We start from the raw sequence: 17,710 nt of genomic DNA, 5'->3' as shown, positions 1-17,710 counted from the left end.
TTTACCTTTCCACAATATCCGTTGCGCAAAGGTTGCCATGGTTTTAAAGGCTTCGTTCACAGGCTGACCAATCTGCGAGAAATCAAGGACATTGATTAAAGATAACTCGGCTGCTGTAACAGATTTATAGTTATCTTGGGTGATCTTTCCGTCTCCCCCATAAAGCACGGGTAATACGGGTGACAGGGTGAGGGACATTGTTCATATCTTTCAGGGATGGAGGTGGAGAAATTGTCAATGCTACAGCGTTTGGCTGAGACATTTATCTCCATACGCCATCAGTTGTGGAGATGATGGTGTCATGGACGTCCACGTTCAATTGGATGCAGTCCATGGCTATTGCGTTATAAGTTATAACGTCTGGCTATTGTCACGCGAATCGGCCATTGTTACGGTAATGGTTCAATATTGTGATGTGTGGACTGGCGAGATGCGTCGCACAGTGATAGATGTAGCTGTCACGGATTTCTGGCAGGAGAAGTTGGAGAATCAGCGATATTTGAAACCATTGCGTGCCGTATTGCAGTTTCCAAGTGTCGCCCAGAGGAACAGAACAACACAGGACAAAACATAACTTAATTAATGTTTAGAGCTGATGAATTGTTTCTTTAGCTGTTCAGAGCATTATATCTCCATTCTATTTGATGGATACCCGACCTAGACCAATACGTTGCCACACTCGCAGCAATTGTGTCGTTTTGATCCGAGTCAAACATCACGATGTTAAAAGTAGCTGTCCGAATATGAGGAATTGTGTGCTAGGTCAGAGAGTGAGTGAGTTGGGTTTATCGCCGTTTTTAACAATATTCCAGTTATATCACAGCTTAATGTGAGAGGAAAGCCCGAAGTGATGCAGTTCTCAGACGTTTACCACTTCGGTGAAACCCACGAGCACGGGTATGGTGCTGACAAACCTAGAAACATAATCGGGGCGTACCGGGATTTGAACCCACAATCATAGATTTCTGGCGTGCCCAAGGGACGCAACTCTGCACAGCGAATCGCGGCGTCTTAGACGACTGGGCAATCCCTCCGAAAACAATAGATGACGTCATCGGAGGTTTCAAATGAGGGTTACTCCCGTTCCATATTTACACGTTACATACCTCTGCGAACACTGACACGATTGCAATGCCATATGGAGCTTGTAGCGCCTCTCGGAACGAGGAGTAGATATCAGTGTTGTAAGCCACAAGTTGAATCTGTAAATGTAATATAATAATATCAGAAAAACACCTTGAAGTAATATAGTTCTTATTGACCCTCGTAGGAAGTCTAATACAGAATAGATTCCTAGTGATCTGTGCTTGTAAGAGCCGACTGAAATAGGGATTTCGTGGTAACTATAACTGGCCAGGTTGATTTTGTTTAAATCGTAACATGAGTGAGTTAGTTGGGTTTAACGCCGCTTTTAACAGTATTCCAGTTATATCGCGGCGTGTCAGCTTAATGTGGGAGGAAAGCCCGAAGTGATGCAGGTCTCAGACGTTTACCACTTCGGTGAAACCCACGAGCACGGGTATGGTGCTGACAAACCTAGAAACATAATCGGGGCGAACCGGGATTCGAACCCACAATCATAGGTTTCTAGCGTGCCCAAGGGACGCAACTCTGCACAGCGAATCGCGTCGCCTTAGACGACTGGGCCACCCGTGCCCCCGTAACACGTGGGTAGTGGTTCAAAGCCATGCTTAAGCTATCAAAGGGGCAGCGACGAACACAGTTCTTATTTACAGCACTGACACGTCGCATAGGAGACCGGCTCCGCTTCCAAACGATTGTACAGTAAGGAGGCCATTCCTAGTGATCACCGCCGTTATATGGTTATATATGTAGGAGAAACCATGTCTCCGAGGGATTACTAGAGATTGTAAACCCGCACATGAGGAACGTTCCCGAATGTGAGGGTTTACAATCTCTAGTAATCTCGAGGAGACATGGTTTGTCCAACTTATATACCGACTCATCGCATAGACAACGTTTTTAATGAAATAACTAGTAATAAAAATTCTCAAATGTATAACCTGTATCGGAGATGAAATATCGCCTGCAGTCGTGAACTCGGTTCAATGAAACCGGTGATCTCAGCACGTCGGTTTCGCAACGGTGCGACATCTGCACGTGCGTCTCGCAATGGCACGAAATCTGCACGTGCGTCTCGTAGGCTGAGACTATCACACGTTTTGCTTTGACTGACGCTCATTCATTGCACAGCCTGTTGCTGGCGTACGGGTCTTGAAAAGGACATTCTAAAAAGCAAAGCTACTTATCAACACATCTGTAGCCTTGTGGTATACTCACTGGGCTACAGATGTGGAGGTTCCCGATCCTTGGGAATATACAGAAAACATTTAAGGATTGACTGTTGTTTTTTTTCGGTTCATTGAGGTATGAATCGAAAAACCGATAGGCAAACTGTATGAATCCGCGTAGCGGATTCTTACTAAAGTTTGCACGTCGGTTTTTCGATTCATACCTCAATGAACCGAAAAAAATATACAGTCAATGCTTATAATTAAATTCGACAACGTAAACCATGTTTTATCTACAAAAGTTTAACCCAAAACAGTTGCATATATCAAAACAGAAAAAAATGACGACATTGATAAACATTCCAGGTGTAGGAATACATACAGTGGTGTGACATAAATCAGGTGATCGTTTAATTTATGCACATAACTTGACACGCCTACACAGTCAGTAGCCAATCAACGGAGAGTGGGATTAAAACAAAATTCATTGGACCTGTCAATTAAGGCAAGAGGCGAAAAGAACTGCAACAGTCAAACTGTAACGAACCGGAAGAAATGTGTCCGAGAGAAGGCGGCTGTTTCAAATAACATGGTCATTTAACGCGTGCCTCAAACATTTCTTCCCTGATTACGGTAAAACACAGTTGGAGAAATGCTAGTTAGAAATGCAACCCGAAGACACGAAAGTTGAACCGAGGCGAGCGGGAAAAAAACAGGCGAGCGAGCCTGCACGATTGCTGTTTCATTCATTCTCGGCCTTCGGTTTCAAAGGGTAGTTTAGACAATGAATATGCATGAAAGTCGCTAAATGTCCTGTGCATGACGATACACGTGAGCAGAAAGGGAATTCCCTCGACTGTAATATTGGGATTCCCCGACATTCCGCGATAATAAAAGTAGTGCGCCGCGGTGGGCGTGGCTTAATCTTTTACATTCATTGGGAAATGAATGCAATAACACGTGACCAATTCAGCTAATCAGAATGCAGGAATTTCCATGAACACAACGAAAATTTAATTATTTGTCATTTGATTTTACATTTCATTACATGTTATAATCGTTGTAATAACTCCTACGAGGTGTTACCACAATTTCAAAAACTCCATTTCAAACAGCAAGTAGGTTTATATTGATACAAGTAGCGCAAATCAACACCTCACTCACATCGTTCATGAAACTCGGTCAAGGCTACAAGTCAGGCGGGTCGTACTGGTTGGGCATATGACACGGCACTGTCATAGACACCAGAAATGGTTCAGCGTAAATTTGTGTAAATTTGATATCGTTGACTTCTAAAAACTGATTGATGGACAGTTGCATTTTTTAATTAAATTAGTTCTCATTACATATGACGGCTTGAGGGATATTGAACTTGAGAGCTTTTTTCCCTTTTGTCGCCTTGGGGCTGCTGTCAGTGTAGATGACAATCAAAAATACATGGTAACCTGAAGACAACATCGGCCAATGGAAAACGTTTGTTTGTTTTATAAGAAAACGTCTTTGAGAAACTATTTCATAAATTTCATAATTGAAAAATAGACGCGAGTCTTATGTTGGTCATGTCATGGACATGCCAATACAGTGAATGACATTATGAGCAACGATGTGAGTATGGTTTTACGCCACTTTTAGAAATATTCCAGCAATATCACAGCGGAGGACACGAGACATGTGCTTTACAGATTCTACCCAAGTGGGGAATCGAACACCGTCTTCGGCGTGACGAGCGAACGCTTAAACAAACCACAAAGGCTACTCATCGCCCCCTTTTAGACAGACGAGGTATGGTATGTCCCTCAGAGATTCCGGGCATCAATAAATCCCAAGTAGTCCTGTTTGTCGTTAGTTTAACGCCGTACCTAGCAATGTTCCAGCTATATATCACGGCCGCATACAAACAGATTATTGCTATCATTAGGAATACTTCAGTTTATGAGCCAACAATAGCGAGCTGGAGACCTATCCTTGGTCGCCTCATGGGTGCTTATCATTCGGGCACTCAGGCTTATGACAGTCGGGTAGTGACAGTTGTGTACAGTCCTACTTTGCGTGGCTCAGATACAGATTGTTCACATGGTGCCGTGATATAGCTAGAATGTGACGACTGTGGTTTATCAACGCTCACTAACTGAAATACAGTATACTACTGTTCAAAGGAAACTACCACTTGTTGGCGATAGGGTGACGAATATAGCTAGAATGTGACGAGTGTGGTTTATCAACGCTCACTAACTGAAATATAGTATACTACTGTTCAAAGGAAACTACCACTCGTTGGCGATAGGGTGACGAATACCTCGCGCTCCCTCGCGTCTTTGTGCTGTAGATCATTTAGTTGTCAAAATAAATGAATATTCCCTCGAACGCGACAAGGGCGCGACATTATCATGCTTTGTTCGGTGGAAACTTGTATGAAAGAAGTGTTGTCAAACCATGACAACAAAGAACTAATTAAAATGCATAATCCAAAATAATTTCATTATGCAAGAAAGATGGAGGTCACAGAAATTCTGCAGGGGAAAAATCTGCTGGGAGGAGTATCTCTGCTAGGAGTTGGTCCAAATGGCTTTGAAGAGAAGCTGGGGTAATATAAATATTTGAGCGCGCAACAGAACACACGGACCGTTCTTCCACCATTCACTTCCATTACAACTTCAGTGCCGAAATCTTAACAACCCCACAATACTCACAAGACAGATTTCTACTCGAGTTGAAAGAAACCCCACAAGCCATGTATGTACTCGTTAGTCACAAATGCATCATAAACGTATGTATCATCCAAATATGTTTCTGAAAATCAAATTATCCTTTCAAAACATATTTGAGCTACTTGTTACCGCATTTCAGTATTCAGTATTTGATTCAATTTGTTATTGCAGTTTGAAGGAACAGATATGATGGTTAACTCACAGTAGTGTGTACTTTTAGTACATTAGCTCTGTTTGGAAAATCCCCCGTGGATTTTCCGGGGCAAAATTGGTCCCCAGTGCTTGCTCTAAAAGCCGACGAGAAGGATGTAATTGTCCGTTGATGTAAAGTAGTTTTTCGATGGTTTCGCAGTCGAATAAAAATAAAGCCACAAGGCGCTGTAGTTCACCTGAACTTCTCTGAATCATTATTTTAGATAGCATCTATACACATATTTATCCTGGGATAAACAACACGAAAATATGTAAACAACTGTCTGATTAAACGGTAACTGTTGAAATTGTGTCAAATTTCAAATCGTCAGTCGCCTTATTTCTCACTTAACTTAATTACTTCATATGCAATTTCATGAACATACATTCAGAAATGGCTGAGTTAGGGTCACAAATCGTAATTACAATATGGTATAATACAATATGGTGGCCATGTTGAATTTGTTGGAGCAAGTATGAGTTTTACATCTGATGGGGCCATCATTGCACAGTTTCAGCTAAATTTTGGCTCAGTAGTTTCACATGTGTGGAAAATAGCAACGAGCTGCGATTGAACTGGATCCAAGGCCCCGTTTCACAAAGAGACCTCAGCGGTAAGACAACCGTCACACCCACACCTTAACATACTATTCAGATTTACAATTGCCGTAGCGCTAAGACCGCTTTGTGGAACGGGGCCCTGATATATACGGTAAACTAACCTACACTGATGCTTTGAAAGAGACTCTGGTACACATGGTACAAGCGGTATAATGCTCCCTATTACCCCAGGCGTGTCGTAAGGGCAGACAAACTGAGGTGGTCACACTATGTGTCCTGGTTGACCGTGTGTTATCGTACCCCGACTGCGTTCGTCATTGTTCGAAATAAAACCAGGTTTGCCTGACTGATAAACGATCATTTATAGGCCGTCGTCAGTTGTTGTTGTATTACGGTATTAAGCCACTCACTCCTTACGGCCGACATGTTAAATCTTGCCACCGTTACGTTAAGCTGCTAATGAATTGTTTTACACAGTTGCAAAAATAGTAGAGCAGAATTTTATTATTATTATTATTATTATTATTATTTAGTTTTACTGTCGTAAGCAACACTGATCAAACTAATCGGTAATCAAACTAAGCGCAAAAGGGCATTTAGTTTGAATATTTATAAGCATTCCCCATTTAATAGCCTATACTCAGTCATGGGCGCATTATGTGCATAGTTAAGTACGACGAAAGGACGTTCTGGAAAAATAGGTTTTACATTTGGGGTATTAGACAGATTGTCCTAGATTCAGGATCTACGTGTACTGATTCTTTGGATGGTATTTTCACTTCCTGATTGCCAACACAAATGAATTCCTCACAAATAATATATGACATGCTTTTCGTAAAAGTACATTTAGTATAGCAAACATATTAAGCTTTAAACCTAACGTCGACTCATCTAGAATTTGGAAATTCCAAGGTAGCATTTAATAATTTAATGGATATCGGTTTCAGTTTGAAAACCAGTGATACTCTGTGCTTTGAGACCAGCATTGTTTTCATGCTTAGGAGCTCACTTACCTAAAACAAATACTGTAAATAAATAACTGTATTCCTTTGACATTCGCCTGCATGTGACTATTTTTGTGACTATATTCAACTTGCGGTATGGTATCTCAGTGGTCTAGCACTATAAAACCGGCAGAAGTCCTGAACTTGTGTGAACAGCAATACACATGCATGCACGTCGCTAACATAAGTGCAATAATCTTGATCACCACGTCTGTTTGTTGTTTAACGCCGCGCTTGGGAATATTCCATCTATATGACGGCGGTTTGTAAATAATCGAGTCTGGACTAGACATTCTACTGACGTCATGAACATCTATTACACAACTGGGATACGATGACGTGCATCAACCATGATAGACCACCCGACCCTATTACGCCTTTGTCGCCTATTACGATAAGCATGGGTTGCTGAAGATGGTAATGAGTGAGTGAGTGAGTGAGTGAGAGTATGGTTTAACGCCGCTTTTAGCAATATTCCAGCAATATCACGGCAGGGACATCAGATATGGGCTTCACACATTGTACCCATGTCGGAGATAGAACCCGGGTCTTCGGCGTGACGAGCGAATGCTTTTACCACTAGGCTACCCGACCGCCCAATGAGTACAATGAGTTGAGTGAGTACAGGTATGGTGGTGACGGACCACGTGTTACAATCAGTAAAAAATGTGGGATTCGAACCCACGTAGGGAAGGCCCAAGCATTAAGAACTGAAACCTTTGTCATCGTATCCCAATTGCGTGGGTCGATGCTCATAATGTCAATCACTGGATTTGGATGAAATCCAATAGATACAAAACGGGGATCCCGGATTCTTAAAAGGATGGGGTCACATTTCTGTTAGTTTTGAGGAGGAGATTAAAGGGGTCCATATGAATCATTTTTTATTTCAAAAGGAGAGGTGCACTGAACATCAAGCCATGTTCAGACACTTGCACTGATACTAAAGTAAGTCCCCGCCATACATCTAACATGCTTTGTTTGTTTGTTTGTTTAACGCCGCACGATAATTTCGATATTTCTTTATTCATTTCGCACTGTGGGCCTTCGGCCCACTGTACATTTAGATAGTCAGGTCCACAATGGACATTAACGAGCTTCTGATATTCATGGCATGGCCAATATATATAATGAGAGGTTTTTCATGGTTTCAGCATGGCATGGTGACAACAATATGTTAAATTTATGTAATGTAGGATGGACAGAATATTTTCCCGGATTATACTTGTTTCTAAGATTGTTATATGTTTTACAAATTAACAGAAAATGCTATTCGTTTTCGATAAGACCAATGTTACAGAGGTTACAAAGTCTTTGGTCTCTTGGGACATTATGATATCTACCCACTTCAATATGGAGAACTACAACGAGGGGAAAAGCGCAGTACGACATTTATCAATATTGATGTTAAGAAGATACGGTTCAACACAAAAAAATAATCTAAATAAAGAATAGGTATGCATTTTCGGTCTACTAACAATATCTGAATGTCATTCTTGTCCATACATATATTTTTATCGGGATACAAATTCCAATACAAAGGGTTTTGGATAAGGTTTGGTTTTCCCGAACACAGCCGAAAACAAATTTATATAAGGTATTTTTAACCTTGGATACCCTATTAATCTTGCTAGCTTCTTTAAACAACAGATTATAGCTCTTTCTTGGATAACGACTATTAGGCATAGATATAATCTTACACCAGTAAGTAATACAACGCTTATATGCTGAAATGTACAAAGGATATCGACCGCACTCGCCTCTTACGACATGATCTTGTCTCGAAGACTTAACGCCAAAAAAATGTTTGCATGCTAACAAATGGATCTGTTCAATTTCTTTGTACACTGCACTCAGTATTATTCCAGCTGTTTGACGGCGGTCTGTAAATAACCGAGTCTGGACCAGACAATCCAGTGATTATCATGAGCATTGATCAACGCAATATGGGGTCGATGACATGCATCAACCAAGTTAGCAAGCCTGACCACCCGATCCCGTTAGTCGCCTCTTACGACAAGCATATATAGTCGCCTTTTACAGCAAGCATGGGTGGCTGAAGACCTATTCTAGCCCGGATCTTCACGGATCCACCTGACATGTACCTAACGTGCTAATTACTACCCTTCCTCCCTTGAACGTAATGACCTATGCCTCTCATGAATATTCATCAGGTTCAGTCGTCAGATCGAGGTTTTCTATCCAGTGTTTACCGGTAGTGACACAGCTCTGGATCGCCCGCTGTCGCTATTCCATGTTGTAATTTGATAAAGACCTATTCCTATGTGAATTCCATCACGTAGCCTCCTTGTTAAATTTGCTGATTATGCAGAACTATTAATTTGTGATAACACTTTAAGAACCCCAAGAGTCCCGTTCTGCAATGCGACTGTCAAAACTCCCATCTTAAACATACACTTTGGGTATCGAATCTCTCAGCCGGCTTCGTGAGAAGGGTTTGATCTGTTCCCTGACAGCGTTTCGGCACACGCGAGTATGCTTTAAAAACTGCTGCTGTCACGTCAATTCAGGAGTGGCAATTCTAACCAATCAAGAAAACAGTTAAAACAAAAGAAAAGGTGTCAGTTGCGTCAATTGAATACATGTCAATTACGACACGGTGGAAACTGCGCCTTGCTTAACAAGTATCACAGAGTCGATGCCGCACTACTGAGACAAACACGGCGATACCTGCCCTGGACCGTTACGCGCGGTTGACAGGTATTCGACAGGTACTCGATACCTCTTCAGAACATGATTGCCACTTTTACTCATAAAAAATATATTCGAAAATTGCGAAAATCTAATTTCAAGCCCTGTCAATCAAATGTCCCTTGATAAAATCGGCAATTTTAGATCGAATTTGTTTGTGAATAATTGCATCGTTGTCTGTGACTCCGCTATTGAAGCATGTTTATATATAGAAGTAAGGATGAAGTTCTTGTGTTCAGAACCATCAGGGGGCACGGGTGGCCCAGTCGTCTAAGGCGCCGCGATTCGCTGTGCAGAGTTGCGTCCCTTGGGCACGCCAGAAACCTATGATTGTGGGTTCGAATCCCGGTTCGCCCCGATTATGTTTCTAGGTTTGTCAGCACCATACCCGTGCTCGTGGGTTTCACCGAAGTGGTAAACGTCTGAGACCTGCATCACTTCGGGCTTTCCTCCCACATTAAGCTGACACGCCGTGATGTAACTGGAATACTGTTAAAAGCGGCGTTAAACCCAACTCACTCACTCACTCAGAACCATCAAGAACTAATTAATAAAAACAAAGGCCCCTGAGGATTCAGGGTAGAATAGGTCTTCAGCAATTCATGCTCATCGAAAGAGTTGACTAACGGGTTCGGGTGATCAGGTTCGTTGACTTAATTGATGCATGTCAGCGTATCTCAATTTCGTATTGGATGCTCATTACATCAACCACTAATTTATCTTGTCCAAACTCGATTATTAATAGATTGCGGTCACATACATGTGTAGGTGGAATATTAAACTACATAATAAGGGCCTTTTTGGCCAAAAGGATACGCGTATGAGGAAAAACCTTGACAAATAATTTGTCTCAACAGATTTGTTTACATCAATGAGAACTTAATTTTGTTCTTTTCAACAGTTGCATGTTTTGGAATCATAATAACCCTAATCGTATAGGTAAGCTAAAGGCTAAAATATTTTTAAAAGGCTGATTTTCGAGGTTTTCGGGAAGCGTTTTTCTGTTCCTATGGAAACAATAGCAAGATTTTGACCCAAGCTGATTTTCCTTGCATTTCTGTCTTACGCTTAGTAATTCTCTAAAATTTCGAAAACTCACCCAATTGCACACAGTTCTGCCATACATATGAATTTCATAACATCAGACGTTTTTCTTTTGTTTGTTTGTTGTTTAACGCCTCACTCAGCAATATTCCAGCTATATGACGGCGGTCTATGAATACTCGAGTCTGGAACAGACAATCCAGTTATTACATTATGAGCATCGATCAACGCAACTGAGATATGAAGAATGAGTGAGAATGATTTTACGCCGCTTTTAGCACTATTCAAACAATATCACGGCGGGGGACACCAGAAATGGGCTTCACACAATGTACCCATGTCGGGAATCGAGCCCGGGTCTTCGGCGTGACGAGTGAACGCTTTAACCACTAAGCTACCCGACCGCCCCGAGATATGAAGGCAAGTCAGCAAGTCTGACCACCGATCCCGTCAGTCAGTTCTTGCGACAAGCATGGGTTGCTGAAGACCAAGCAGTTGACCTTGCTGTTATGCAGATGAAGACAGGAAAAGCGGCTGGGTTAGACGGTATACCGGCAGAAGTACTACGAAATCCTCATTGTATTAACTTACTTCACCATAATTATTATTAATTATTATTTTGAACATTCAGTGTCGCCGTCTAAGTGGGGAGCAGGACTAATAACTCCTATTCCTATGGACAAAAGTACCTTGTCAGATCCTTTGTCTTACAGGGGCATTACTCTCATATCAATACCATGTAAAGTCTACACGTGTATACTGAACTGCAGGATACAGAAGTGGTTGGAGTGAAATAATATTCTTGTAGAAGAGCAAAATGGTTTTAGACCTAAGAGAAACCGTACTGATAATTTATATGCACTTTATAATATTGTTAATAACCGCAAAGCCTCTAAACGATCTACGTATGCCTGTTTTGTTGATATTAAGAAGGCGTTTGATAGGGTTAATCGCAATTGCCTTTGGTACAAGCTTATGTCTACAAGCTATACAAGCCCTATATATGGACGTAACGTGTGCAGTTAAGCTCAATGGTTTTATCACTGAATCTTTTAATGAAACCTTTGGCGTTAAACAAGGGTGCAAGTTATCGCCAACGTTATTTACTTTTTATATTAATGATTTGGTGTTAGAAATTAATAAGTTAAACTGTGGCATACCTATTGAAAGTTCTGTGTTATCAGTTCTGTTGTATGCTGATGATGTAGCCTTGTTAGCCGAAGACGAAAACACGTTACAGAAAATGTTAAATGTTTTAAATATATGGTGTCAAAAATGGCGTTTGGATATTAATGCAGACAAAACCAAAATCATGCATTTCAGAAACAAATCTGTGGCTAGATCTGAGTGAGTATTTGTATGCGACAAATCTATTATTGATTATGAAAGCTCTTACAAATATCTTGGTTTAACTTTTAATGAGCATTTAGATATGCACAAAACAGTCCAGGTGTTGTGTAAATCGGCTAGCAGAGCTCTTTCTGCGTTGTATTCAAAGTTTAAACACGCGGGTGGCATTTCCTACGAAGTATTTAACAAGCTTTATAAAGCTCTTGTAGAACCTGTTCTATTTGATGGTGCTGGCATTTGGGGTTTGAATAAGTATAAGGAAGTAGAAATAATTCAAAATAAGGCTTGTCGTTTGTTTCTAGGCGTAAGAAAAAATGGCCCAGTTACTGCTATTAGGGGGGACATGGGCTGGTGTTCTGTTAAAGTGTCACAGCATGTTGAATGCTTTAGATTATATTTCAGAATTCAGAATATGCAGGCCCATCATCTTCCTCTTATCATTCAAAATTGGTCCAAAATCCGATCACAATCCTGGGATAAAAAAATCGTAAATATTTTAGCTCACTATAATTTGTCATTTTTACCTTATTGTGGATACAGGCATTAAACAGTGTGTTGACCGTGTAAAGTGTTTCTTAACTGCTGAGGATTGTGATATGTGGTATACTGCGCTTTGGAATGACAAGAATAATCCAAATGGCAATAAATTACGCACATACAGAATGTACAAAACATTACCTATTGCTGAGCCTTATTTATGTCATGTACGCTTTAGAGATCATCGAAGACTTTTAGCATCGTTTCGATGTGGTATTTTACCTTTACATGTTGAGACCGGCCGTTACGCCAAGCCACCTACCCCACTGTTTGATAGGACTTGTAAATATTGTCACGCCAATCCTATTAATGATCATGTAAATTATGTTGAAGATGAATGTCACTTTTTAAAAGAATGTCCATTTTATGATGATTTAAGATACAACTTAGCTAAAGAAGCAATTTCAGTTGATAATGCATTTCATTATATGAGTAGTTTAGAATTTATTTTTTTATTATGAACGAAGAATCGCTTCAATGTATTTTAGCCAAATCAATTTACAACACGGTTAAAAGAAGGCAATTTCATTTTTAAGCCAAGTATGTATGTATGACTTGTATGACTGTTATGTATGTGTGTGTGTGTGCGTGCGTGCGTGCGTGCATGCATGTATGTATGTATGTTTGTATGTATGTATGTATGTATGTATGTATGTATGTATGTATGTATGTATGTATGTATGTATGTATGTATGTACAGTTATTACATTATGAGCATCGATCACCGCAACTGAGATATGAAGACTGAGTGAGTATAGTTTAACGCCGCTTTTAGTACCGTTCCAGCAATATCACACATTCTACCCATGTCGGGAATCGAGCCCGGGGCTTCGGCATGACGAGCGAACGCTTTATCCACTAAGCTACCCAACCGCCCCGAGATATGAAGACAAGTCAGCAAGTCTGACCACCGATCCCGTCAGTCAGTTCTTGCGACAAGCATGGGTTGCTGAAGACCAAGCAGTTGACCTTGCTGTTATGCAGATGAAGACAGGAAAAGCGGCTGGGGTAGACGGTATACCGGCAGAAGTACTACGAAATCCTCATTGTATTAACTTACTTCACCATATTATTAATTATTGTTTTGAACATTCAGTGTCGCCGTTGCTGAAGACCAATTCTAACCTGGATCCTCGCGGGTCTTATATCAGAAGTCTAAAGGTCGAACGTGTAAGAAGGAGAAAAGACTAGCGGTCAGCCATCTGAACACATCTGATAATTTTCATCTGAACATGTCAAGTAGGCCCAAAGGGGTCTCAGCCAAGCGCCTCCTGTACATGCATACGAGAGTTGATGATACAGGTTGAAAAATCACATCTTCTTGTTCCACTCAAGAGACCGGTGCCTATTAGAATAAAGTATTGATATTGGCAAGGGAGTTTAAGACATCACGTTATTCTAATTGAAGATGTGAAATCCATTATAAGGTGCCATTATTCAGACTAACTGTAGCATGTTCTGTTAATACCCTCTTTACTCTTATTACGTTATCAACTGTAATTGGTTAGGCTCGTCACATGACCCTAGCTTCCTGTCTGGTTATTCACACACACGCGCAGTCCTATACCTAACGACCACGTCTTCAGTAGTTACCGTACACGACCATAGTGCGGACAAAACAAAATCAGCTGCGCGTAAAAACGACATGAAAATTGATCAATAAAAGATACGAATAAAATTCAGCAGCACAGTTTCTTTGGAAGCCTCGTGTGTCCCGTGTTTCAAGTATCACACGTGATGGGAATCCGATGAGATGAAGCGCCAATGCTACCATGGTTATAAGAGAAAGTATTAACTTCTTTATGAATTTCCCCCTAACACCGAACCCCGTTCTTCCTATCTGCCGAACTGCGGGACAATACTCCCCGCGTAACTTGGATTTATATTTTCAGCTATTTCCAGGATAATTAGGTTAGGAGAATTTGATGGGTAGTTACTCCTTGGCAGATGCAATTTGCACGGACATTTTGTGCATGGAATTCCACGGCCTGTATTATTTAGACATAAATAGCGATGGAAGGGTCGCGGATTGACAGGTTCATTGTAACCCAAGGAGCGTTATTACCCGTCTCAGTGGTGGAGCTGTTGCCGTTACCGAGGTTGGGACAGCTTCATATATTAACCGGGATGCGTGGACGGTGAAAGTGTTGCCGGGATCATCATCGCCCTTTAAAACAGCTTCCCAAGGCTGCGTCTTCATTTTGTATAGAAAATGGGTCGCCGAGTTGTCTCCCCTGCAGATATACTGCGTTTTACTTGCCGCTTAATCCTCTCCAGTCCGATCATAAAAATGAAGTAAATCACTTCAAGAGGATGTTGTTCCACCACGTTTAAAGTTTACATCAATATTTATGCTTAAAGAACTAACGGTAAAACTCGGTTAGATTGGCAGCTCATTATAATGGTAACACGACCTCTAGGGATGGTTTATTAATGCATTTGATCTGAAATATAAAACCTGACCCAAAATGGATTTTTTTCGTAATTTAGTATGACAAGTAGGTTATGTTAATAACAAGCAGGGCAGATATGGATTTGTTATTATCATGTTCTTTCCGATGAGGACCCTGCTTTGTCTTAATTTCAGCCGTAATGTTTTGCACACTTTAACCTCCTGAAGATAACTGCCCATTACGATCTCTGATGGAAATAGCTAGGTGATTAGCGACGGCTTAAAACTCAAAAACTAGTTACGTGAGGCGACCAAATCAGTCATCAAAACAATTTTGAATAGAAATTGGCTATCAGCATGAGCAAGACGTGATAACAATATGTTTATTGATCTCACCCGAGTTGGCAGGGAAGCGAAACGTTAACACAGTCGCCGATAACCCCATCTTGGTTAAATAAGGCGACTTTGTGTGGTGAACCGTTGACACGAAGGACGTTCGGGTGAATGAGTTTGGGCGAGTGTGTTTATGGGTGGTTGAAGAGTGAATAAGTGAGGGGCGAGTAAGGACTAGAGATGATTGATGAGAGAGTTGGTGAGGTGCGAGTGAGACATTGAGATGATTGATGAGAGAGTTGGTGAGATGAGAGTGAGACATTGAGATGATTGATGAGAGAGTTGGTGAGGTGCGAGTGAGACACTGAGATGATTGATGAAGGAGTTGGTGAGGTGCGGGTGAGACACTGAGATGATTGATAAGAGAGTTGGTGAGGTGCGAGTGAGATATTGAGATGATTGATGAGAGAGTTTGTGAGGAGCGAGTTGGCGATTGTGATGATTGATGAGTGAGCTGGTGAAGGGCGAGTGAGGTGCGAGTTGGCGAGTGTGATGAATGATGAGTGACTTGGTGAGATGCGAGTTGGCGACTGTGATGATTGATGAGTGACTTAGTGAGATGCGAGTTGGCGATTGTGATGATTGATGAGTGGGTTGGTGAAGGGCGAGTGAGATGCGAGTTGGCGAGTGTGATGATTGATGAGTGAGCTGGTGAAGGGCGAGTGAGGTGCGAGTTGGCGAGTGTGATGAATGATGAGTGACTTGGTGAGATGCGAGTTGGCGACTGTGATGATTGATGAGTGACTTAGTGAGATGCGAGTTGGCGATTGTGATGATTGATGAGTGGGTTGGTGAAGGGCGAGTGAGATGCGAGTTGGCGAGTGTGATGATTGATGAGTGAGCTGGTGAAGGGCGAGTGAGGTGCGAGTTGGCGAGTGTGATGAATGATGAGTGACTTGGTGAGATGCGAGTTGGCGACTGTGATGATTGATGAGTGACTTAGTGAGATGCGAGTTGGCGAGTGTGATGATTGATGAGTGAGTTGGTGAAGGGCGAGTGAGGTGCGAGTTGGCGAGTGTGATGATTGATGAGTGGGTTGGTGAAGGGCGAGTGAGATGCGAGTTGGCGAGTGTGATGAATGATGAGTGACTTGGTGAGATGCGAGTTTGCGACTGTGATGATTGATGAGTGACTTAGTGAGATGCGAGTTGGCGATTGTGATGATTGATGAGTGAGCTGGTGAAGGGCGAGTGAGGTGCGAGTTGGCGAGTGTGATGATTGATGAGTGGGTTGGTGAAGGGCGAGTGAGATGCGAGTTGGCGAGTGTGATGAATGATGAGTGACTTGGTGAGATGCGAGTTGGCGACTGTGATGATTGATGAGTGACTTCGTGAGATGCGAGTTGGCGAATGTGATGATTGATGAGTGAGCTGGTTAAGGGCGAGTGAGGTGCGAGTTGGCGAGTGTGATGAATGATGAGTGACTTGATGAGATGCGAGTTGGCGAGTGTGATGATTGATGAGTGACTTAGTGAGGTGCGAGTTGGCGAGTGTGATGATTGATGAGTGAGTTGGTGAAGGGCGAGTGAGGTGCGAGTTGGCGAGTCTGATGATTTATGAGTGGGTTGGTGAAGGGCGAGTGAGATGCGAGTTGGCGAGTGTGATGAATGATGAGTGAGTTGGTGAGATGCGAGTTGGCGAGTGTGATGATTGATGAGTGAGCTGGTGAAGGGCGAGTGAGGCGCGAGTTGGCGAGTGTCATGATTGATGAGTGAGTTGGTTAAGGGCGAGTGAGGTGCGAGTTGGCGAGTGTGATGAATGATGAGTGAGTTGGTGAGATGCGAGTTGGCGAGTGTGATGATTGATGAGTGAGCTGGTGAAGGGCGAGTGAGGCGCGAGTTGGCGAGTGTCATGATTGATGAGTGAGTTGGTTAAGGGCGAGTGAGGTGCGAGTTGGCGAGTGTGATGATTAATGAGTGAGTTGGTGAGATGCGAGTTGGCGAGTGTGATGATTGATGAGTGAGCTGGTGAAGGGCGAGTGAGGTGCGAGTTGGCGAGTGTGATGATTGATGAGTGAGCTGGTGAAGGGCGAGTGAGATGCGAGTTGGCGAGTGTGATGAATGATGAGTGAGTTGGTGAGATGCGAGTTGGCGAGTGTGATGATTGATGAGTGAGCTGGTGAAGGGCGAGTGAGGCGCGAGTTGGCGAGTGTCATGATTGATGAGTGAGCTGGTGAAGGGCGAGTGAGGTGCGAGTTGGCGAGTGTGATGATTGATGAGTGAGCTGGTGAAGGGCGAGTTGGCGAGTGTGATGATTGATGAGTGAGCTGGTGAAGGGCGAGTGAGGTGCGAGTTGGCGAGTCTGATGATTGATGAGTGAGTTGGTTAAGGGCGAGTGAGGTGCGAATGTTTTAGATGACTGATAAGCGGTGGGATGTTGATTGATTGAGAAGAAACAAAGAGCGAACGACGAGTGAGTTACATGTTTTGAGATGATTGATTAACGAGGAGTGAGTATTTGAGATGATTGATTAACGAGGGGAGAGTAAGTATTTGAGATGATTGATTAATGAGGGGAGACTGAGAGTTCGAGATGATTATTTAATGAGATAGTGAGCGACGATTAA

At 42.2% G+C, this 17,710-nt stretch overlaps 1 protein-coding gene across 2 annotated transcripts in view; it reads right to left on the bottom strand.

The window, feature by feature from the left end:
- Window positions 1–17,710, bottom strand: part of LOC139445865 (carbonic anhydrase-related protein 10-like) — a 166,893-nt gene that overhangs the window by 23,142 nt on the left and 126,041 nt on the right. For both annotated transcript variants that reach the window (XM_071227099.1, XM_071227100.1), the window contains 2 exons: window positions 1,107–1,202; window positions 6–72 (listed from right to left, as the gene is read on the bottom strand). In XM_071227099.1, coding sequence (XP_071083200.1) covers window positions 6–72; window positions 1,107–1,202 — 163 coding nt within the window. The remainder of the gene's footprint in view (window positions 1–5; window positions 73–1,106; window positions 1,203–17,710) is intronic.

The sequence above is a fragment of the Haliotis cracherodii genome, unplaced genomic scaffold (assembly GCF_022045235.1).
Source record: "Haliotis cracherodii isolate W230 unplaced genomic scaffold, xgHalCrac1.p SCAF_6, whole genome shotgun sequence".
NCBI classification, from domain to species: Eukaryota; Metazoa; Mollusca; class Gastropoda; order Lepetellida; family Haliotidae; genus Haliotis; species Haliotis cracherodii.
This window is presented reverse-complemented; position numbering and strand designations above follow the sequence as displayed.